The sequence below is a fragment of the Pseudochaenichthys georgianus genome, chromosome 24, assembly GCF_902827115.2.
Source record: "Pseudochaenichthys georgianus chromosome 24, fPseGeo1.2, whole genome shotgun sequence".
NCBI classification, from domain to species: domain Eukaryota; kingdom Metazoa; phylum Chordata; class Actinopteri; order Perciformes; family Channichthyidae; genus Pseudochaenichthys; species Pseudochaenichthys georgianus.
In genome coordinates, this window is record NC_047526.1 from 21,017,683 (window position 1) to 21,041,960 (window position 24,278).

At 41.9% G+C, this 24,278-nt stretch overlaps 2 protein-coding genes across 4 annotated transcripts in view; both read right to left on the reverse strand.

The window, feature by feature from the left end:
- The window catches only part of LOC117439534 (low density lipoprotein receptor adapter protein 1), a 54,669-nt gene extending 45,498 nt beyond the window's left edge, over positions 1-9,171 (reverse strand). The window contains exon 1 of one of the 2 annotated variants that reach the window (XM_034075460.2): positions 8,893-9,154. In XM_034075460.2, the coding sequence (XP_033931351.1) occupies positions 8,893-8,977 (85 nt within the window). In that variant the 5' untranslated portion in view covers positions 8,978-9,154. Of the gene's footprint in view, positions 1-8,892 lie in introns of both variants that reach the window. The other variant, XM_034075461.2, reaches the window with a different exon arrangement.
- A 1,366-nt stretch (positions 9,172-10,537) lies between these two features.
- LOC117439547 (E3 ubiquitin-protein ligase RNF19B) lies at positions 10,538-23,490 on the reverse strand. Of its 2 annotated transcripts, none has more exons than XM_034075478.2 (9): positions 23,217-23,490; positions 22,065-22,534; positions 18,968-19,173; positions 18,334-18,475; positions 15,855-16,017; positions 15,301-15,415; positions 13,327-13,458; positions 12,597-12,867; positions 10,538-11,956 (listed from the first exon to the last, which is right to left on the reverse strand). In XM_034075478.2, the coding sequence occupies exons 1-9, from the start codon at positions 23,367-23,369 to the stop codon at positions 11,677-11,679; spliced, it is 1,932 nt and encodes a 643-aa protein (XP_033931369.1). In that variant the 5' UTR covers positions 23,370-23,490; the 3' UTR covers positions 10,538-11,676. The 2 variants fall into 2 exon arrangements, with proteins under 2 accessions (XP_033931369.1, XP_033931368.1); XM_034075477.2 differs by having other exon boundaries at positions 18,334-18,481.
- Positions 23,491-24,278: the final 788 nt, after the last annotated feature.

The following is a 24,278-nucleotide window of genomic DNA, read 5'->3' on the forward strand; positions in this document are numbered from 1 at the left end:
CAGACTGTCCAAAACTGGATTTGAACGGGTCCACCGCGTCCCCCCTCCCCCCGTCCCCAGAACTACACATGCTGGCTATTCTGTTTCGCAACATGTTCTCTATGGCACGTCTCTACTGGGAGTTGTAGTTTTAAAAGACGTTTTCGTATTTCCCATAATAAGAAGTTGCCAGTATTAAACTGTGTACATCCCTGGAGGTTTAGGGGACAGGAAACACTCATATTTAAAACATATAATTAATAAATGGGTGAAAATTGCTTGTGCCCATAATGGGCAGTATTAATATATACCCACATGCCAGCTAAGGTCAGAAGAGGGAGGTGGCAGAGACAGTGGGGGAGACAGTGGGGGAAACTGGTAGGTTTTCGCCTGTTTGGGGAGTTTATATATATATATTGCTCGCATAAAATCCCCGGGGGTTTTTGCTTTGTATGTCGGGGGCGGGAGATTCATGTGATTGGTTGTTTGGTCGTGTTGCTTGAATAAAATCCCCAAGCTCCAGACACGCCCAGCTCCAAGCTATTTTTGAAGCTGTAGTGTGGACGCTCCGTAAGAGGAATCCTTACTTCCGGGTGTACAATTCTCCGTTATCCAATGGGAATGGACGCTCACATTGCCTTTAAGGGCAGCCGACATAAACGAATGCCGTGCTTCCATGAGCGTCAAATCCAGATGCAGATGGGAATACATTGCAATCAGTTGAAAGCTATTTGCGTCCCTTTATGACGCTGAAGGAGCCTAGGAGCGTCACAATTGGACGCCACGGACACTGACCAAACGTCGCTATTGGACGCTTAGGGAGTGAGAGTGCGTTGCTGTATGTGGGTATGGATCAAGCCTCAATTAGACGCTTCCAGCTAGTTCAGAATGCAGCTGCACGTCTTTTCACTGGCCATAAAAAGCGCGACCATATCACCCCAATTCTGGCTTTATTGCACTGGCTTCCAGTTCGGTTCAGAATAGATTTTAAACTCCTTTTATTTGTTTTTAAAGCCCTAAATGGGCTGACTCCTGCCTATATAGCCGAACTCCTCCATCGCTACACCCCAGGCAGAGCCTTAAGGTCGGCTGATCAGCTGTTGTTGATAGTGCCTAAAACCAGGCTTAAAACCCGAGGGCATCGAGCTTTCGCAGAGGCTGGCCCTAGGCTCTGGAATATTTTGCCCCTCCATGTGAAGTCGGCCCAGACCCTGGGGGTTTTTAAATCAACACTTAAAACTCACTTTTTCTCTTTGGCTTTTGTTTAATTATCTATTTATTCATTTATTTATTTTAATATTTATAACATAACATAGGATTTCATAAAGTATTTTTAAAATAGTTTATACATTATTTGAATATAGGAATAGTAGACAGGATTACTTAAAATATAGTACCTTATATTTAATCTTTTTTCCCTTTAGACCCTTGCGGTTTATTCTTAAAAATCCTTACCCTTACACACCCCCCATTTTCCCTCTGCTGGTCTATGGCCTTGTAGAGGATAACGGGGTACAGAGTCGCTTAGATAAGCGGGGGAGTGCATCTGACGAAGAGATAGGTTGTTGTGCTCCCTATCTCTGTTTCTTATCCTATATCTAATAGAACTGTTCGGGTCTTGATAGATTGAGTGGGGAAGTTCATGAGATCTTTCTAGAGGGTTATCAAGAATAACTTTTATCCAATGACCTTTTCCCTCTCGGTCTGTGTATTCTCTTGTTCCGATTAACCCAGCCAAATCTTTTTTCTTGTTTTGCATCTATATCTACGCCGGAAACCGGAGTCGAGGCTGATCCTCTTGCTGTAGTCCTGTGTCTTGGATCCTCTATCCTGAGTTCTGGATTAAGTCGTGGACTTCGGGTCGTGGCTGAACCTGTCTCTGCGGTCCTGCCTTGGGTCTCGTCATGCTGCTTCCCTGATGGCTTCCACAGGATTGTAGCTGACATCCTCGTGGATTAATCTTATTATTACAGACACGTGCATTTCCTAACATTCGGTCTATATGCTGTAAAATCTATTATCTCTTCGATTTACACACGGCATCTATTGCACGTCTGTCCGTCCTAGGAGAGGGATCCCTTCTCTGTTGCTCTCCCTGAGGTTTCTCCCATTTTTTCCCCTTAAACCAGGGGTGGGGAACCTCCGGCCTCGGGGCCGTATACGGCCCGCGAGACAATTTGGTACGGCCCTCGAGGTAATTTATAAACACACGCAAAAAATAAAAAAATGAAAGAAATCTAGACCGCAAAAAAAATTAAACAAGCGAGTGCCTGTTTTTCCTGGCCAAGGTCAGGGTCCTTGAACACAACACGAGCCTAACGTGTCATCACGTGGTATATGTCTCGACTGACAGGGGTGCAGTTCTGACGGAGAGCACCAGAACGCCACTCCAGCACTTCAGAAATTGCAGTACCGATAAGTCCATACACATGCCGCAGTTTCTGCGTGTCTGTGTCTTTAGTTGAAAGCCCAGTGGCGATCTGCTCATCTGTCATACTGATCAGACAGTCAATAACTGTGTTGTTATCATTAGCATCTGGTTAGCTAGCTATGCTAACGAATATAAGAAGCTTTGTCTACAACCAGTGAGGTAAAGGCACATCTTTATATGATCATTATAGTTATAAAAAAAATAAGAGAATAAAGTAAACAGGTATAAAATACTATATGACAGTTATTAATAAAGAAGAATACAGTTTGAAAGGGGAGTGATTTGTCAAATATCCATAAATTAAAAGAAAATTTGCTTACAGTTGTGTTTGGGTGTTGAGAGATGTATCCATAGATCTCCTAATGTTGCTCTCAAAGTGCACCAGATTGATGCTTTTAACTTCAACATTTTAAAACAAATCTTCCCAGGGGAGCATGCCCCCCGGACACCCCTAGAGGAGGTTAGGTCCCACCCCCCACTTAAATCATGTTCACATGGATAGGAAACTAAATACATTTGCACACATCTTGTGTCCATATCTTTCTGTTTTGGTGGTCACGCCACACCCTGCACGTGCATGCATACGCGAGTCATGGTGAGATATCTGGATGAAGAGGTTGCTTTTTCTTTGCACAGAATGAAATGAATGGGCTGTGATTTTAGTTTTTTTAAGCAGAGGTCAATAACTTGTATGGCCCTCTGAGGATATTGTAAAAATTGAAATGGCCCTTGAGAGGAAAAAGGTTCCCCACCCCTGCCTTAAACTGTGGGTTTTCTCTGGAAGTTTTTCCTTGTACGATGTGAGGGTCTAAGGATAGAGGGTGTCGTTTTTCTCATACTGATATTCTGAACAATCTGTACTGTTGTATTTGCTGTAAAGTGTCTCTCTACTGTAGGCTATTTTTATTTTATGTACAGCACTTTGGCTCGACCAAAAATCGTTTATAAATGTGCTATAAAAATAAAACTTGATTTGATTTGAAGTATTGTGGTGGAAGCAGAAAACAGAAAAATGCTCATTTGAGTGGAAAAACTGATAACAGGCAGATGACAACAAAACGACTGTATATGCTTGGCTGGAGACCACTCGGGTGGTGGGAAAATATGTTTTCTGTAAGTAAGGTCAAATCTCTCCCAATGTACACAGTCAGATAAAACCCTATTTAGTAGTCGTGGCGTCATATAGAATCATTACTCTTTATTCTGCATCATAACACAAATCCAAATGCTCCATCAGTCCACAATTATATAACCATCAACTGTGATATTCCCAGCATCGACCTTCTTTCCTAAAGTACTGTTGACAATCCCTCTATGATTCCGTACTGTATATCCCACAATTCCCTCCCATTGCTTCTGCTCTTCCTCCTCTACAGTGGTGTGTCTCTGCCTCATTGCTTACTGAGTCCTAATGAGCCATTGAGAGATAATTGCTCCTCGAGGGTCAGCACTAACTGACACCACTGCCTTTTTCATGTCATCCAGTCAAGCCCGTGTCAGCATAAATAGTACTGCAGGCTGAGTTTCCAACCAGTCCAACTTAATGATTGTTGAGTCCACTCATTTCAAATCTTCTCTGAACTGAAGAGCACAGTAATACAAACCGCAGAATCTGACACTTTCCTCACAGCAGCAGCACTTGCAATGTGTATTCAAGAACTAAGAGATTTTCTTTGATATTGATCACGCAGCAGTGCAGCAGAAGAAGCCAGCTTTGATATTTACACCACTAACAGAATTACAAGAAACAATCCGAGACCCAAGGACTCAGCCTAACTGGATTCAGTCTGTCCCGAAGCAACACGACCCTACATTGATTCCGACTGTACAGCTCGGACGTCCTTGGAGCCAAGGGCAAGTGTGTGCGACTTCTGAAATACAGAAAGGTCCGCACCGCTTCTATGTGATGTGATCCAAAGGGAAGGCTTGTACTCCGGGCACATGCTGCTTCCTCTTCCGTGCTGCCAGTGGCTTTGACCTCGACAGATGACAAGGGACGGCCATAAGGGGCGATGGGAAAGTGTGGTACATGTCAGGTCTCTGCTGGCGAGAGAACTGAAGACTGGTCTCTTACATGTCCGGAAATAGATATTTGTATGTTTGCACGGCGGCATGAGAGTGAAATTACTCTGCCTTCACATGGCTAGTGTTACTTTATATGGAAACACTAGCGATTTTACTTATTTCTCATGTTTCATACGGAAGAACAGCTTTGGTTGTCGGAGTCACAGGCACTAATGGGTCAGACTTGCACACTATCAGCAGAACACTGTGTTTAAAAAGCACATTAGCCATGTCTCAGCCGTGGTTACAGTAAAGTCATTCAGAACCAGGACAGGATACTTCAACATTGACGGATGTACGTAACATTGCTAACCTCACTTGTCTTAATGGATTGTTGTTCTTTAGACAGAGGTGGCCATTACATAAAAGTTCCTAATGGCTTTACTCAGACTTAACCCTGGCACCTTCTGTATGATATATTTGTTTATAAGGATTTGTATTAGTGTATCCTTTTAACTGTGAATTTCTGAATACATTTTCTCATCAATTTCATAATTTATTAGTTAGCACATCGTAGGGCTGTGCAATTAATCGTATTTTAATCGCGATTACGATTATGGTTTGCGACGATTATGAAAACAGCATAATTGACAAAATACGATTATTTTGCTGGGTGCGCTTTCGACTCTCCCTAAAAGCCCACTCGGCCACGTGGGAGTGACATGTGTTGTGAGTGTTCAGCACGAGCGAAGATGTCAGAACAAGAGCAGCAACTCGTTAAAAAGAAGGGTAAAACTATTTGCAAGTACTTTGCCATTACATTTCACATCGCTAAAGATATGTGCCCAGTTAGCACTGTTAGCAAACAGGGCTTTAAGCAACTTGTCAACACGTTGGACACGCGTTACGCGATGCCGTCTCGGTATTATTTCAGCAGGTCTGCGCTGCCTGCACTATATGACAAATGCCGTGGGGAAGTTGAGAGAGATGTGGATCAGCTGACTACTTTGCGACCACAACGGACCTATGGTCTAGCCCAGGGGTGCCCAACCAGTCGATCGCGAGATGTGTCTAAAAATAGAACAACAATATTCTGTTTTATCGTTAATGTCCTGTAACATAATCTTCCTGTGCCAGAATAATGCACTTGAACGCATCAAAGCTTTGTGATTGGCCGGCGTCACCCCATGTGTCGGGGCGTGGCTGAGGGTCTTCAGTCCAGGTGCCAATATTGTCACCTGCCTGCGCTCATCTCTGAAACCAGACCGTGTAAACAGGCTGGTGTTTCTTGCAAAAAATCTTTAAGAGATGACATGAGCAGCCCTACCAGCATTTGCCATGGTGGCCAAAACATTTTTATTTGGTCTTAAATTGTAGTTCAACATTTATTTCCTGTTACTTCTGGACCATGACGGTTGGCCAGCCTTCAACGTTTAACTGAGTGGAATATGTTGAATATGTTTTACCAAAATGTTGGGTATATGTTAAGGAGTTTTCAGTAGGTTGTGACAGTGCACTGCAACATATTTGATTTAATTTATTTTGGTCTAATTTATTTGTATTTATCATATTAATAATATATGTTTAGTATGGTTTTCGAAGAGCGCTCCAACATATTTGTTGATCTTGTCTATTGGTAAAATATTATTTGTTTTAAAGTTCAATAAATGGTCAATGAATAATCGTCAAAATAATCGTGATATCAATTATTGACCCAAATAATCGTGATTATTATTTTTGCCATAATCGCACAGCCCTAGCACATCGTGTTGCCCATTTCCTGATGTCAAAGAGTAACCTAGCATAACATTCTAAAATGTTTAGTCAGGGTATGATTGTGGTTGGCTCCATTTGCTACACGAGGGAAGTGTTTAAGACTTATTTCACCTCGCTCACTCAGTGTTTTCCAGTTCAGCAGCCCAATTGTATTTGCTTTGTGCACAAGAGATGATAGTTAAGTAAAGGATTCATTATACTGCTTCTAATAAGGCAAACAAGATACATATCATTTTCGCCATTGCCATTTACCTTACTAAAGCCGCCCATAAGTCAGACTTGTGATGTGTTGAATGTGCTACTTGAGAGGTAAGATTCCAATTAAGGGGTTCGTGTCTACATGGGTTTTGAGATACATTAGTTAAGGGGAAGTTTGACCTTACATTGGTTAATGGTAAATGCTAAACAGACTTGCTTGAAGTGCTTTTATACTATAGGAGCAATTTGGGGTCCGGTTTAGTTTTTTGTGGAGGAGTAGGGATCGAACCCTCTGATTGGTGGACGACTTGCTCTTCCTCCTGAGCCTCTGCCGCAACGCTTCAGCAGAAAGGTCAGCTAGCAACGAAATTAATCATGCCGGTTTAAAAAAGCTTTCCCCATGTGCTGCAGTTGTCCCTAAAAATACAATACACAATAAATCATCCAATCAAATGCTTCCTCTCACCTTCACACTGCATTCCCATTTACAACAAAGCACTACTGCTAAAGCATTAACACGTGATCCATCAACAGAAACTAAAATGCCCTTGTGATAGTAACAATTTATTGTGATAATGATTTTCTATCAAGCAGGACCTTCAATTATGTCTCTACATAATTTCCCAATTAATTAAACCATTTGCTCAGTTACAATACAGTGTCCACATATTAACTGTAGATTGTCATGCTTCTGTCACCCGACACTGAAATACAGCTGGTTTCTGCCCTGACAACATCATTCAGCTTTATCTTCCATTTCTTTCTGACGAATACAACAATAAGAGAAGAAGAGCACAATGCAGATGCTCCTGCGAACAATGTGACGCGGACAATGTCTTTCGGGATGTTGATGATTTGTTTGGCAGCTTTTGTCATTATAAAGTCACCATGGTAATGAAGGACAATATGTCGCTGTTGGTAGTGTGGAGGAAAACAATAACAACTCCAATCCATCAATGTTTGGACAAAAACCAAGATAAGAAGTTTTATTCCAGCAGCCAGAGAGAGATGCATTAAAACCCTAATCCAATGAGAAAACATTGAAAGACCACAGACTTAAACTCATTACACAACATTCAATAATTTATGTAGAACATTTCAAAGTGAAATTAGAGATACTAAGCACATCTTCCTGGATGTCAAATGAATCAGTCATGTTTAATTAAAGATGGCATTGGCTGCCAGTCAGTTTTCACTGAGCAGAAAGCCAGAACGTGACAAAAAAAAAGCATGCTACGGCAGGGAGAAGCTCATGGGAAGAAACATTCAAGACAACACTTCACACATCGAGGAGACAGCAGAGCTGCAGGCTCATTCCCCCGTCACCACCACTGGTGTGACAACTTGAGCTTTGTTGCCTGGACCATTCCCTCAGGACCGCACCTGAAGTACAACATGTCTACTTCATACTGTAGGGAGCAGCCTTGTACATTATCTATTTCCTGAGTCATTTCAAAAACGTAGGTAATACAGTATTCAAAAATGGTATCACTAAAAGATATGTGGTTGATCTATCTATCGATCCAATTCTTAGTTGATATGAATACAAAAACATGAGGTTTCCTTCACTAACAGTATGATATTGTTTTGAATGTATTCCATAACAATACACATGCAGTTTGTTGTCAAAGTGACGCAGTATAATACTTACGATTGTGTATTAATGAGACAGAAAAGTAAGATGATCATTTAAAAAATAGACCTTTGTTGGGATTAAATTCCTTAAGGTATTCAGTTTGGAGTCTAAATATGTCCCTAGTTTGTCTCTACTCTCTAAATTGGCATACTATTAGTAAAGTTAAGGCTACAAAATATATAATTTTCATTATCATCTTTAATAATATAATTTTCATTATCAACTTATGTTTACATTTATTTTAAATGCGTTACCTTTGTAAAATATCGAAAAAGGCGAGAAAATACACATACAATTCTAAAGTGATGTGATGTGTTATAATGTCTTATCTAAAGTAAAAAACTCAATGATAATAACAATACATTATTAAAGTACATAAAGACACACAAAAAGCTGCATATCTTCTCATTTAAAAAGCAGCACATATTGCCATGTTTAGGTTAACTAAACAATGAATACGGTTAATAAAATAACTTTTCGTTTGTGTATCGACCACTCGATTTGTTCGACTAATTTCCGGTGTGGGGTAAAATTAGCTAATCATGTTTTCTGTTTTGGTGAAGGACAGTTGGCGTGAGGACTAGCAAATTCACTCAGAAATAAGTCAAGTAAAGCAATTAAAAGTAAGCCTGAACTACAAAACAGTATAGCCTGTTAGGAGCGTTTTACACTACAGTACATCCACCTCAGATACATTTGGCAATAGCAGAAACAAAAGCTCTCCTGTACGCTAACACAACAACTACGAACAACCAGAGGCTCATTTTTGTATCCTTATCTCCTCTCTTGATACATTTTACTGCATTTGCTAAGTCGCCAAAATGTTTAACACATTGAACCAAATCCAACAACACATTGCCTCACTCACTCTCGTGCTTTGAAGTTCCCCATGTGTGCCGCGGAACTCCCGGGCTCTTGATAATCGCTCTGCCGGCGGATTTCAGGGCATCCATCCCGAGGTGTGTCTGCTCTCCGGCAGGTGGATTCCCCAGTCTCTGGACCACAGGGAGGTAACTACAGCAGGCTGAGCTCGACGGTGAATGCGCCAAAGAGGGAAGAGGCGAAAAGAGAGCCCACTGATATAAGTTCCCACCCTGAATCACTCTGGTTTCCTCCCCACCACAGAGACCGTCAAGCAGCCGAGGGCACACGCACCTACTGCACCGTCTCCAAAGTTAAGGGCGTGTCCCTCTAACCTTGATGAGCCGACAGTCCAAAGTGCCCAGTTTGAAGGAACGACCTTAATTAAATAATCATCACAGTCTTATTGCAGTGTGAAGGATTTATACTCAATCTCGTAGGGCTTCTGTGGTTTATTGACCTTTGGTGCAAGCTCTGTTGCCAAGTTTTTTTTTAATGCATTTTTTAAAACTATAATTCCCTGTTTTATTCAGGCCAGATCACAGAAATGTCCAGTGCTAAAAAAAACTGAACAATGTGTGAATACCTGACAATATTTCGGTTAAAATGATCAAGAAACAACCACATTACTAGGCTTCATATTCATAGAGGCAATGCTTAAAGTTTAACTTTGTGTGTGGTGGCGCCCTCTATTGGTCATAGGCAGTAATTACAACATGGTTGAGAGTGACCCATGTTTTGACAAAATGTAGTAATCCTTATAAAACCAAAAGTAACGTGCCAGATTTGACCTAAGACAGTGGTTTCTATACAGAGGGTAATGGATAATGACATCCAAAAGAGTATTCGTATTATTAATTAGTAGAGTAAAGAAGAAACAAAAGATACAAAAATTAACCAAATATATCTTCTTCTTAGACTGTCCTTAAACTTTGTTTATGTTTGTGGATTATTTCACTACAGACAGATATTCAAAGAAAACAAGGGGGAACTTGGATTCTAGTTGTATAAGGTCAAAAGAAATTATGTTGGATGTCAAAAGTAGGGATATAAAAAAGTATAATTATATGATGACACATTCCCCCTATTATGCCATAAAAGGTACTATTCAATACCACTTGCAATCCCGCTAAGAAATAATTAATTTCTGACAGACACAAAACATGCATTTAGTTTTTGTCCTTCATGGTGAAATCTTTATTTCTCTCAACAACCCAGTACAGGTTATCATGTAATGTCCGAGATCATCTCTCACAAGTATTTCACACTCAGGAAGCTAAGCAGAGCATGTATAATTATGTATTTCTCATAAATCCTCTAGTAGGGGTTATTAGAGTTTAGCCTGAAGTGGCATGCTGCTGTTGTCATTTTGGTGCTCGGTGGTCATTTGAGAGGGTCTTTAGTTTATATGTAATGCTCTCAGCAGCGCACACTACTGCAACTACACTGACTGCTCTCTGTGTCTGTGTGTGTGTGTGTGTGTGTGTGTGTGTGTGTGTGTGTGTGTGTGTGTGTGTGTGTGTGTGTGTGTGTGTGTGTGTGTGTGTGTGTGTGTGTGTGTGTGTGTGTGTGTGTGTGTGTGTGTGTGTGTGTGTGTGTGTGTGTGTGTGTGTGTGTGTGTGTGTGTGTGTGTGTGTGTGTGTGTGTGTGTGTGTGTGTGTGTGTGTGTGTTTTAATCTGAATGTGTGTGTTCATGTGCTATCCTGTATACACAGCAAGTAGTAGAATCATGCAGCTACTTTAAAATGTAAGACTCTTCAGAAAAAGACTTCAGTGTTGCTGCCATGTTTTTGTCACTAATACAGGCAAGTATCTGCATTAGAGTGAACATTTATACAAACTAAAGCAATGTCCCCCTCTCCAGTTTGAAAGGAAATAGCCTCTTAAAGGCTAAAAGCTGCACTAAAATGATGCAAAAGTAACATTACCTCCTGTCTGCTTCCATGGAAGACTGTGGATTTGAGATTATTAGTTATAATTAACCATACCATCATTTCAAAATACTTCCATGTCACGGAGCACCCTTCACTCCAATAGAGAAATGTTACAGGCTTCAACAGTTTTCAGATGTCGTTTTTCATCTGGTTCACAAAAGAGTTGTCGAACAGTGCAGCATGCATCATCCGTTTAAGGTTGTCCAATTCAGGTGTGAGCACTGCATCTAAAAAGACCGGAGATATTCCTTAAGGCAGAAAAAAAATCCCCCCTCCTGTCTTATAACTTGGCTTGAGATTCATGTGATATGTACTCGCTGACACAACAGATTCTGTATCTCCCATAAAACAAATCATGCTTGTAGGGGTCTCTTTATTTGTAAAGTGAGAGGGAAGAGGGTGGTGAGGTCACTAAAGAAGTGTAAGAGCACAGCCAGACAAAGAGAGGGCCGCATGAAATAGATGTATGGTAGAGGGGGTGTAAGGTAGTCCTTTAGAGAGGACAACATAGAAAAAATCCAGGCTGAGCTAGTCGGCTAACATGCTCTCAGTCACTTCTGTTTTAGATTCATTGATGGAAGCTATCCTGTCTGATTTTCAGTCTATCCCCCCTCCAATTTGTATTTCATAGTCTCATGCTATTTGTCTCATTCACACACTCACACACTTTCTCATTTGCTGTCTCTAAACCCGCGTCTTCCTTGGCTGGAGCTAGAAGGCAACTGGTGGGAGGGGCCGGTCTTAGAAGCAGGAGGTGGCCTTGGCGATTTTCAGGTCAATCCAATGGCACGTCAGCTAATGGATTTCTTTCCACCTGACTTATCGTTAACCAAGTACAATGCCTGCATTGGACGACCTCATACACCATCTATTTCAAAGACTGGAAAAACTGTCCCTTCGTCTCCTGCCTCCCCTCCTGGTTTCTCTCTTCCCTCCTGCTCCTCGCTTTCTCCTCCTCCCCCCTCTCGTCTTTCTTCCAGTTCTGAGGCACACAGGTAGCCTCGGGACTGGGACTGCGTGTGTCCCAGGGACTCCACCGACAAGCTTCGGCTAGACAGAATGCTACTGAGGCTGGACTGGCGGACGCCTCTGGGTTGGGTCTCAATTTCCACACGCACTTCAAAATTGGTTCCTTCCCTGTGGTGACAGTAAGAGACATGAATAAATCAATATGAAACTGCTAGGCAATCAAACATTTTCTGACTTGAGGACGTTTATGCAGAGGACATCTTTATGATTCCAAATCTAAAGTCACATGATATATATATATAAATATATACACATATATATATATATATATATATATATATATATACATATATGCATAGCTGTGCTTTAGTCAAATGCTAACATGCTGATGCTTATAATGTATACCTAAAGTTTTAGCATGCTAACTTCAGAATCAGAATCAGAAACAGGTTTATTGCCAAGTAGGTTAACATATACCATGAATTTGCCTTGGTGTACTTGTGCTTTTTAGCAACAATGTACAGTTGAGGCTAATAGGAATGTCATCAGTTTTTCAAAAATGTTGGACAAATTAGTATTTGAGTAGAAATAATACCGAGAGGAACATGGATATCTTTACCAAAGTTCATGGCCATATATCCAACAATGTTTGAGACATTTCAGTACGAAGCAAAGTGGTGGACAGACCAATAATCAAAATGTCAAACAAATGGCATCCCTAAAGCCATGCCGTGAACATGTCTAAACATCTTGGGTGTAGATACAGTCTATGGTAGAAACAATCAACAGAATAAGAGGTGACCTGTACCTAAAAGAAGGAGCATGTGTGTCATCGAGCTTGCTGTCAGGCACAATAACCACCTCGCAGTCCGATTGGCTGTCCTGCTGGGAGTATCCGTGGTGTTTTGTGGCTTCATCCAATTCCTCATAACTATCTAGCTCCGGGGGCGTGGTACTTGTACTAGGGAGGACGCCCACTTCCTGTACACTGACTCTGACTTCCTGGAGGCTGGTGTCACTGAGCGTTGGGTTCTTCTGACCCGGCCAGTGGTCACTGACTACATGAGAGAATAGAAGATCTATAAGAGAAGTTGAAACTCAATCAGATCAGGTCGTGGGAAGAGCACAAATAACAATGAACAGATGACAAGAGTCTTTAACCTAAGTTAGCTTTACGGTGGTCAAAATAATTAGCTTTAACATTGGATATCGCTAATTTGATTTTGTATGTTGCTCATTTGTATGAAGCTAGAGCCTTTATAAGATCTACCCACCAGTTTAAAAATATGCCTACATGCTACTTCCAACATTTATATTTACTGATAGACACATTGTATTTTTTTAACCATATACAAACATTTATTTTCTTATGTGTTTCTTATTTGGGATTTATACTATGTTATGCTAAGCAAATTGCCTCATGTATCCAGCTCCATGGTTTACTGTTAAATTCAATTGATAGCCATTTTCTCATTTAATTCTCGAAAATACACATATTTCCCAAAATGTCTAACTATTTTTGATAACGGTGTACTCACAGCTAGCTAAGTCCTCCAGTTGGATTTTGTGTGTTTCAAGGGGCTCATTTTGGGGTCGACACCAGCCGTTCCTACAGAGCGACATTGGGACGACCCCATAGACATACGTCAGCATCAGTGGCACACCCATACCTGCAGGGAAAACGAAAAGTATGAGAAACCAATTCATAATATATTTCTCACAATCAGTGGTTTAAAGTCTGTGCCAAATATCTGTTACAGTAATAGCATACAAATGGTTATTGAAATACTTTTCTTTTAATTTAAAATTGTATTTTAATAAAGTTGTCATTTCAAGTTTCAAAGCATTGCAACACCTCAAATAAACACAAGAGGGAGCCCCTCCTGCTTCATTGTCCCCTGCTGTCAATAAAACATAAAATAACAAATGAAGTGTTCACTGGGTAGATCACCTGTCTTCAAGTCAAAATAAGAATAAAGCCGCAAATAAAGATTGTAGCCAAGAAAATCTTCCTTTCCACACATTAAATGTCTCCCTATACTCTCCTTCATAACCTTCACTAAAGCCGTTGCAATCAGTCCAGAAACGTGATGAGCTTCCCTACACAGTGTGATTATGCAACCTGTGATTGAGATAGGAATTTGGAAACACAAAGCAGAGTGCCGACCAAACAAAGAGACATCATTAACACAACGGGAGCACTGGGACGCTATTGACTCGATACAGGGTGAAGCCAGGGCAAGAGGAAGAGCCTGCCAGCCAATCAGCTCACAGAAAGACAGGATGTGTTTGTGAGTCAAACAGAGAAGACAGGGAACTGTGGGGGAAATATAAGAAACAAAACCATAATTGTAGTGCGGGGAGAGAGGAAAATGATAACGACGGAGTAGATGCAAACCCGGGGGATGGGGGGTGAAAGGTACAGTGTGGTATTGTGTGTGTGTGTGTGTGTGTGTGTGTGTGTGTGTGTGTGTGTGTGTGTGTGTGTGTGTGTGTGTGTGTGTGTGTGTGTGTGTGTGTGTGTGTGTGTGTGTGTGTGTGTGTGTGTGTGTGTGTGTGTGTGTGTGTGTGTGTGTGTGTGTGTGTCAAGGGAGGGCTTGTTAATGCTGCCCGATGATGGTCGTGACCTCGCAGAGGGAAGCTGAGCAGCTGCTAAAGCCTAAAGGATTTTCTGTCACAAATGAAAGTGGCGTGAGTCATTGAAAAGCTACTTTGCACTGTGTGTGTGTATGTGTATGTGTATGTGTATGTGTATGTGTATGTGTGTGTGTGTGTGTGTGTGTGTGTGTGTGTGTGTGTGTGTGTGTGTGTGTGTGTGTGTGTGTGTGTGTGTGTGTGTGTGTGTGTGTGTGTGTGTGTGTGTGTGTGTGTGTGTGTGTGTGTGTGTGTGTGTGTGTGTGTGTGTGTGTGTGTGTGTGTGTGTGTGTGTGTTGAAATTGAAATTGAAAAGTGGTGGCTAGTATAGAGACCTAGCTTGTGGGCATTTATAAAGCGGTAAACTTAAGATTTATGATGTGACCTTTTGAACAACCACGATCAAATGGCAATATATATTTAGCAGAGAATTAGAATCAAAGGAGGATCAAGCTCCAACTTTGTTGCTTAAGTTTAAGATAAGGTCACAGACTGGTATATATTTATTATTTGTTTAATGTTGTTCTTTTACCTTTAGTTTTATCTCTCCATGTTTGACAACCTCTTAAAATCCATTGTTTATTGCTTTTTCTGTGTATTATAACAAATAAAAAAAATACTACATCAAATGGTGCTCTGTGGAGAACCTTGTACATCTGATTTTGAAGGATAGAAATAAAGTTTATAATTATCATAATTTGGTGTGTGAAATAAAAGATCGTATTTCAGGATATTGCGGCAATTGAATCACCTTTCTTTAAAACAACGTGCCCTAAACACTTTTCTACTTTTTCACAAACAAGCTCATTTTACACTTTTAATTTTCTTTTAGTATTTATGCCGGACAGAAAAAGTCCATGTTGTTGTTTGTTCCTTACCCACAGTGACAGCTGCTATGACTGGCGAAACAAACACGGACATCATCACCCCACTTGCCACAGTCAAGTAGTGCTTACTTCCTGAGATATTGTTTTTCTTACAGCGACCATGGACCTGTATGGTGATAAATAAAACATACATTAGATTATGGAAATTGAATTGGTTCTTGTTGTTCTCCATCTGTGCAACAACTCACTCCTGTCACTTATTCACATGCTCTAATACATGCATCCCAACAAGCATGAGCAACTCAGCCTGAGTGAATAGCTATAACGTGGCTCTACCACCAATTTAGACTAATGCATAACTATTACGAGCAAAGTGGAGTTGCTCATGAGCCCGTAGTTTTCACCTAATCCACCTGATTTCCATTATTTCCCTAATGACATTAACAAAAGCTTATTTTGCATCTGTTGATAACATGAACATTTTAACTTTCGAGTAAGTCATAGTTTCTACATTTTGGACTTTCTGCTGTTCTTGCGGCATAAACACACTCGCTCAAAAGGTAAGCACATGCAATCAAACACAGGATTTACTGGGAGTGTTCTACCTTGCGGCCCATGTAGATTGGTATGCCCACAATGATGACTGGGATGGCTAAGCCCGCTATAAGGGAGATGACCACCGGTGCTCCGAGCAACATGCCCACCTGCCACAAAACCTTGCGGGTTTGAGACCATGGCTTCTTCCCCCAGAATGTACATCCAGAAGGACTGAGACACACAGGAGACACAACAGGAGAGATCAGCTGTGAGTTCAAACTAATCATGCACAGAGTATAGCTGATTTAGCCACATAAAGGTCATGGCTGTTTGAGTGCGAATTTCCTCCTGTCTGTAAGTTTGTTTCCCTTTCGTCCTTGCAACAAAAAAAATCACAAAAAGTATATAATGGATTGCCATGAAATGTTGTACAGACCCTGAGAATAAATACTACTGACTTTAGTGTCTCCTTGACATGTGTAGCGCAACCATGACATTGACATTTATTGTTTTGGAGAGAAATATTTTGACAAATATTAGATGGATTGCTGTCCAGGTTCGTGAATATGTGTTCCGTGTTAGAACACATATTCACGAACCTGGAGGGAAAATACTCATGGTCATTCCCAGCAGCATCAACTGTTTTTGAAAAGTTAGCATGCGAACAGGCTTAACAAAAATGAGGAGCCTGCATATTACCTGCTAAATATTAGCTTGTTAGCATTTAGCCTTCGGGCCTTTCTAGCCAGAAAGAGTGTATTTAACCCAAACCATGATCTTTTCTTACACCAAACTAAGTAGTTGTGTTGCCTAAAGCTAAGAATTGTTTTCGTCAGAAAGCCCTGAAGGCTAACTTCTCCTGCCCTAAGCACAGTTTCACCGACCCGCTAGCTAAATAGTGTAGACTCTTTGTCTCGATTATAATCTATATATCGTGTTATCCAAGCTTCATTCTTTCAATTAAGAAAATGGTGTGTGTTCAATCACCCGGACACATTCATAACCATCCCCTCTATTGCTACATCATCAACATGCAGCCTCATCCGACAAAAATAAAACGATTTTGAATGATTCTCTATTACGATAGAGGTGAAATAAATGAGTCCTGACAACTAAATGTGTTGTCATTGCAATATTAGCCAGACAGAATGACCTCATCTGCATTTCCCATTCTAGCTTTGTCCTCTCTCTCTGAATTACAGTCATTTGCCACTACCATTCACATACTCCTTCATCTTACACACTGCTGTTTGATAAATGAAAAAGCCAGGTTATTTAAGTCTGTTTATGAGGAGTCCATTTTTCACTGGCTATGTCGTTAGACAGAATACATTTTCCCGTGCTTCTTTAATGTCGTAACAGCTTTCAGTGTTGTGGTGTAATTCTAACTGCCAAAGAGCAGCTCAAACAACTCAAACTAATGCTGTTTGGTCTTAATCAAGCAGCAATTACCGTGTCGGAGCAGCAGTAACAACATGAAGTACACAAATGGCACCTGAGGGCTATGCTATTTTTCAAAGCATGCTTTTTTATCAGCAAGACTTCCTTTTGGGGACGCCTGAGCGGGGGGGATTTTGGGGAGGTATTACAGTTTTGTTATGTTGCTATTAACTGACAGATTTGCAGTGAGATGCTAAAAATGTTGTCCTTCTATAGACGGACAAGAATGAGGTAAGAGAAAAGGGGAAGGGACAGTGGAGAAAAAGCACAATGTAGCGCCTGGCCCTGCAGACAAAGATTTTCTACACATTCATCGACAGATTTGCATGTCTTTTACTGAAGCTTCAGTTACTTATTTTGCCGCATGGAAATATGGAGGCAGATAGAGCTGATGTATTGATGACAAGTCAGCAGTGTCTCCTCTCCAGGACTAGAAAAATCAATAGAAGGCCAGACGAGCAGTGTAAAGCAGCCTCTACACAATGACCTCATGTGTACGTGCCTTGCTGAGTGGCCAACTTTATCTCCAACTGGGTACCGCTTTTGAAACCTACAGATAGAATAGCGGTGTTAATCCCACAAAAACAGTAAATCTACGTTTTAAAAGAAACGTATACATTCTTGCGTGATACGGGACTCACATGGATAGTAGTGTGCACGTGCAAGCCCAAGACTGTTCTTGGGGAAGTTTATAAAATAAGGTTTTTAGCAAAAATGCATGAGTTTGGGATGTACTGAGCAGAGAATTGGATATATTAGGATTGAACTGCACTGGTTGTCTAAAAGTGTGCAAACAGATGTTTTGATATAGTTTTGTTGTTGTTAAACCCCTCACATTCTCTTAAATTAATCAAGAATTGTCTGTTTTTTATTCTTCGTACACTGTGGAGACATGTGAGAAACACAACAATTTCTTCACTATTTCAAAGTATCATGGAGTGAATAATTGATCTACAAATGATCATGTTGAGGGTAACAAAAGTTTTATAATCGTCAATAAGATTATATATTCACTGCCTGTTCTCAATCTATACAAAATTACATTGTTTACTTAGATGTGGGCATTAATTATTCATTGTTTCCATGAGAGGAGTGTGAAAGGCGTACCTGAGGTAGTGCACGTCGGTGATCTCCTGCATACACAGCCAGCAGAACTGACAGGCACACACAGTGCAGTTCATACGGTTACAGCTGCCGTCGTTTGTCTTCATGATGTAGGCACCGCAGCGAGGGCACGCTTTGATCTCCTCTTTATCTTCAGAAACAGAGTGAATGTGTCAGGGGTGTCCACACAATACTTGTTCATCCAGGAACAATAACATAGTATACTGTAACAAATTCCAGCAGGTGAGAAAAGGAACGTATTGTGATCCATTTCCCATCCTTGGCTATGCTGATGCAGAGATATTCATCTATGTTTATTGTAATCCATGAAACAGGTGGGTTTTTGGCAATAACATTTCCTAAGGGACTCTATTTTTAACTGTGAAAAAAATATTTGAATGCATCCATGCACAAAAATGATCCTCACAAAACCTTTATCTTTACCCGATTCAAAGATGATTGAGAAATATAGATCGGGCAAAACCATTGTTTCCCCCTGTTCTTATCTCATGAACACAGGAGATAAACCGTAAATCAGATCTGAAAATGGATCACCAGAAGTTTATTTCTCACTTGTCTCTCATAAAATGTGGGATAAATACATTGAAAGCAAGTTAACGGCAGCTGTTGGTCTCACCTCCTCCAGGTTCTTCATTGAAGACGTACAGCGTGGAGGAATCGTTGCCGCCGGAGGTGTGGCGTGCTCGCTGCCGCCGGGCCTGGTCACATGTCTGGTTGGGGTGCCACAGCTGCCGGCAGTGGTAGCAGAACTCGGTGTCGCAACCTTCACGGCCACAGCTCAGCTTGGGACACTCTGCACAGCCGTAAGCTATCACTGCATAGCTGAGGGGAGAGAGAGAAACTGCTGATAAAAATGATAAAGTGGACAGCATGAATATGTCCCTAAAGGGGAATTCTTTGTTGTAAGGAGTTCAGCATCAGGCACAATAAATCAAGGTGCCCTCCCTACTCACTATTTCACCCTGTTGCTCTCAGCAGAGATTTCATCTGAAGATCACAGCTTTGGTTGGCTGACTGGAATATCTATGAAAAGCTGACGCAAGTCTCTCATCATGTGCTCGCTCGGAACAGTACATGTGTGCCTCACATGAGAGACACAGCTATCTGTGGGACTGGATACCATAGTTCCTCACCTGAACCAGAAACAATCGCGTCCTCAGATCTCGAGAAGTCATGAGAACAAGCTTGGCGCTAGTGGAGCTAATCTCACTCCTCAGAGGGGACATTACCATAACGTTTAATATTCAAAAGAAAATGTGAGGGCCTGAAAAATCCAGACTCCTCTGGTCTGGAAAAACTCCTCATGGCATCTCCAGCTTGTTGTGGTTTTAAGGTTTGACACAAAGGTTTGATAAACGACGGCTGCCTGGATTCCACTTCAGAGTCAGACTAGGATCAAACTGCTCGATTCTCAAGTAAAACTCTTTCGGCTGAACAACAAAGCTAAAGTGGACCTGTTCATTCATAAAAGAAACATTCAGGGTATAATTGAATATCCTTATCAAACTAAATAATTGCAATAATTGGACTATTCAACATTTGACACCTTTAAAAAACAGCAGCTGACACACATTCATGTTTGCTCTTGGCTTTAAGTGCTTCATTAGTAAACACAACCAATATATTTAAACTAATGTCATTATTTCTGCCCTGTATTCAGGCAAAATATTTGCTGTCTTGTTCTTTGTTTGGCCTACAGGCACATATTGACTTAAACTAGAATTACTTGTACTGTGTGTGCTCTGAGAAATCCCTTGCAGCTTTTCTTTTGAAACCACCTTCAGTAGCTTCACATGCAGCAAAAACATGAAAACATGCACACACATAAACAAGCGCACGGACCATATTTTGCCACACTCTCTCCGAGCCAACATAATCTCCAACTAAGACCTCGAGGAAGGTGTGTATTTGTTGGGAGCTCGGGAATACACAAATCATAACTGTGACCAGTTTACGTAATGGGGCACCACTTCAAAGGGTCGTCTACATGGGGGAAATTTGAAATTCAAAACACTTGTGACCCCCACTTGTAAGCATTTTCTAATACGTGTACTCATACTGTAATTCTGCCGATAGTTAAGAAATCCGATCTTGTTTCTCTGAGTTATATTTAATTCACTACAGCGCAAGATTCATTGACGTATTGATTTTAGCTCCACTCGTTTATCATGACGAAGCTGTGAGCCTGGGAGACAGCCAGTCTACCACCGAGTCCTGAACCCTGGTTCTTACGTTCGTTAGACCACAGATTTCCACTGAACACACACACAACATGCACACGCACACATTATGATTTCCCATCAACAGCCCTATCCTGTTACCCCTCGGTGAACATTAAGGTGATGCATAAATGGATCAGTGTCTGCATTGTTGTAAACAAAACAGAAAAATCAGTTAAAGGTCCCATGTCATGTCCGGTTATTATCCGTCCCCTTGTGTGTTATGAAGGTTTTTCTGCATGTAAACGGTCTGCAAAGTCACAAACCCTCAAAGTACACCCTGTAGCGAATAAAACTCTAACAGAAAATACCTGTCTATGCTGCCCCAGAACCCCTCGTTGGAGATTTCTCTTTTTTCATTGTTTTCTTCCTGGGTACAGTGACGTGCCCATACCCAAATGGACCAATCCGTGGAGCTCCTCACACACACACACTCTCAGCGTCGAAACTGTGGCGCGCTTACACTGTAGGTGGGGGGGGGGGGGGTTGCGGGTGCTAGTGGAGGCTTGCAGATGGGGGTGCTGCAGCCCCCTCAGCATCCCCCCTTCCCGCGTCCATTCGCGATGTCTCACTGTCTCGCTGTCTCGCAGACCCCACGCAGCAAGCAGGAAATGAACCCAGCTCACACTGTCCGCTCCTCGCAGCAGCGAACCGTGCAACGTCCCGCCAACACGGCACCCAGACCCCACGCAGCATTCTCATCTGTTTGTCCTTACTTGTGTCATTTTCTGGTTGCTAACGCCATTGTAACACATAATCACTGATGTTCCGCTGTAACGGTGGTAGACCATAGTGGTAGACTCATCAGAACAGAGTGGGCAAACTGACCAATCAAAGCACAGTGGGCTCACAGGGAGGGGGGGGGCAGGAGCTCCAACAAGCCGTTTAGGACAGAGAGTGAATACACATACTATACAGAGATTCTGTATGAGAAACCAATGTGAGTTTGGAAAATTGCACCATATAAATGTATTCTAGTAGACCTCAACAATGGAATTGACAACATAAAGCTGCTGGGGGATGACAGGGACTTGAAAGAACTGCCACATGGTAACATTGAATTGGGGCTCTCTTTGTTTTCTCAAGATAACTGCAGTATTGTACATTTTCATGGAATTATTTTCCTTTTTAAAGCCTTTTCCTCTCCCTTATGAAATTATCTTCTTAGTTAACTATCTACCTAAAGAAAGTCTAAACTTGTTACATTCTCCTTGTAGTTTGTCAGCATGATTATAGAAACAACTACAAGCGCGATTTCCATGAAACTTGGTTTGAGGGTGGCACATGGCCATCAAACTTTGGAGTGGATCTGAATCCCGGGGCAGATACTTACATAATTTTTCACTTATAAAAACAGCCTTGGCTCAGGTCCCTGCTCTCACATGACCATTAAGTTTATCATGTCTTGGAAACAAAACCTTTTCAGTGTGAATGTGCAAACTGTAAAACTTTTTCTGGATAATATATGATGTTTGTTGGTGGTCTGCTTCTCACCTGCAGTCAGGGGCAGGGCACCAGCGTGTATCTGGATCAGCAGCCAGGAAACGCCTCAACTGGTACTCCTCAAAGCGCTCTAGCAGCGCCTGGTCTTCCAGGATGGACTGGACATCGAGCGGCGCCAGGGTCTCGGGGCACTGCGGGCAGGCGATGCCCACCCGGCTCTCCGATATCTCGATGCGCAAGTACTGGCGGAGGCAGTCGGAGCATGTTCGGTGGGAGCAGGAGGTGAGTCGTGGGAAGTGGCAGCGCGGCTGACTGAGCAGGCACAGTGGGCACTCCTCCAGGTGCTCGTCCAATAGCTGCTCCTGGCTGGAGGAGGAGAGGGACAGGACGCCAGTGGAGCCGCTGCTGACCCCGCCCACGCACTCAGCTGTGGTGGCACCGACCTCTGCTGCCCCCCGCACCGCTGCTGGAGGACCCCCGCCTTCTCCTCTTTCTCCTCCAGCCTCTTCTGCTGTGAGGTCCTGTGAACAGTAACACAGCTGCTGGTTTACTAAATGTAGTATAGGACCTTAAAAACACCTCAGACTGAAAAGCAGGGTCACAAGTAGACGGTAGGGAGTTTAAGCACATATAAAAAACATATATTTTGAGAAATAAATTAAAGCAAGCGGAACATCTTCATGTTAATACTCAGTATGCTGAGTGTGTATGTAGGCGATACTTGGTGAGCTTGGTTTCTTGGCAACATAATTTCTCGAAATGACCAATTAATTAAATAAACACTCTAATGGACTTGAGCTATAACAGTATGAGAGCAAGCAGAAGCGAATACATCCAAAGGTTAATGATCTACAGCCTCTTTTCAGGTTCCTCTTGCATTTGTGAGACATTTGTCTTGTCATTGTGGCAAAAACTATACATAATGACTCTAAATATGGAGGGATAATGAACTAATTAATAGCAAATATTGTATGCCATTATGTGCATTATATCAATAGTAAGAAAGAATGAAAACAAAACCTGACCATTACCATCTTATCATGCCCATTTTTGACTACTTGTAAAAAAGGCTTATTAACTGACTTTATAAAAATAGGACTAGAATTGTAACATATATAATCCAAGATCTAACTCCTACATACATACAAACTCAACACTATGAGAAATAATAGCACAGATTTGGGTTTTCTTCCTGCGTCTCACCTGCTCGGGGTGCTCGCTGGGGGTCAGGGTGATGGCCACCTCCTCTCTGGGCCAGGCTTCCAGCGGCCGCTCGGGCCTCGGCTCTGATTTGGGCTTCCTGCTGAAGAAGTTTAGGAAGCTCAGCGGCCCCGTCTGCTGCTTGGGCCTCTTCATGGTCACGGACTAGAGCAGGAGCAGCAGCTGAGGACAGGCCAACGACCATGAGCAGGATGAAAACGTATGTGTGTGTGTGTGTGTGTGTGTGTGTGTGTGTGTGTGTGTGTGTGTGTGTGTGTGTGTGTGTGTGTGTGTGTGTGTGTGTGTGTGTGTGTGTGTGTGTGTGTGTGTGTGTGTGTGTGTGTGTGTGTGTGTGTGTGTGTGTGTGTGTGTGCTCGTGCGTGTGAGAGAGTGTGTGAGTTGGTGTTTGTGTGTGGGTGGGTGAGCACAGCGAGCTCTCACGGCTCAGAGTCTTGGAGCTGGACGGCTGCAGTGCTGAGCGAGGGAGGAAGAGCGGGAGCGATGGAGAGGTAGACGACAGGGAGGAGGTAATCCCTGCCCGAGGGGAACATCACTAATTTGGAGCCTTTCCCAGGGCCTGGTCATGTGATTTACTTTGTCTCTCTATGGTCTTCCCCCTCCTCTTCCTCCTCCACCTCCACTGCAGATCCCTCGATTTGGGCTAGTCCTGCACTGGCCGGCTGTCCTTCATCGTTTTAGACCTCCTGTTCAGTGCGAGCAGTCCTTTGCCCTGGAAAACAAGCATCATAATCAGGATTTAACTACAGTAAATCAGAAATAATGGGATGAGCTTTCTGTCATTTTGTCAGGAAAAACATTTTGAACAAAACCTCGCTACATGAAAACTAAAGATCCTTGTCAGAGGCTGGCTATAGTTAAATATATATTAGTTTTCAGTGGATTGGTGACATGATGATTTGATTAAATTGTTCTTTGTGTTTATTTTTAAAGTAATAATCTTGATGTTTAGTTTAAAAACATATCCTTTCAGTCACTATATATGGCCAAAAATAGTATTATTATGAGACATCTGAAATGATTTAATCCTGTATATTTGATCTAAAC

What these genes read in the sequence shown, in the direction of transcription:
- LOC117439547 (XM_034075477.2), bottom strand. Translation starts at nt 23,369, where the DNA reads ATGAAGAGGCCCAAGCAGCAGACGGGGCCGCTGAGCTTCCTAAACTTC. An exon ending in CAATGAAGAACCTGGAGGAG is followed by an intron (nt 18,482 to 18,967) that starts GTGAGACCAACA and finishes CTGTTTCTGAAG; the next exon opens with ATAAAGAGGAGATCAAAGCG. An exon ending in CATAGCAGCTGTCACTGTGG is followed by an intron (nt 13,459 to 15,300) that starts GTAAGGAACAAA and finishes TTTTCCCTGCAG; the next exon opens with GTATGGGTGTGCCACTGATG.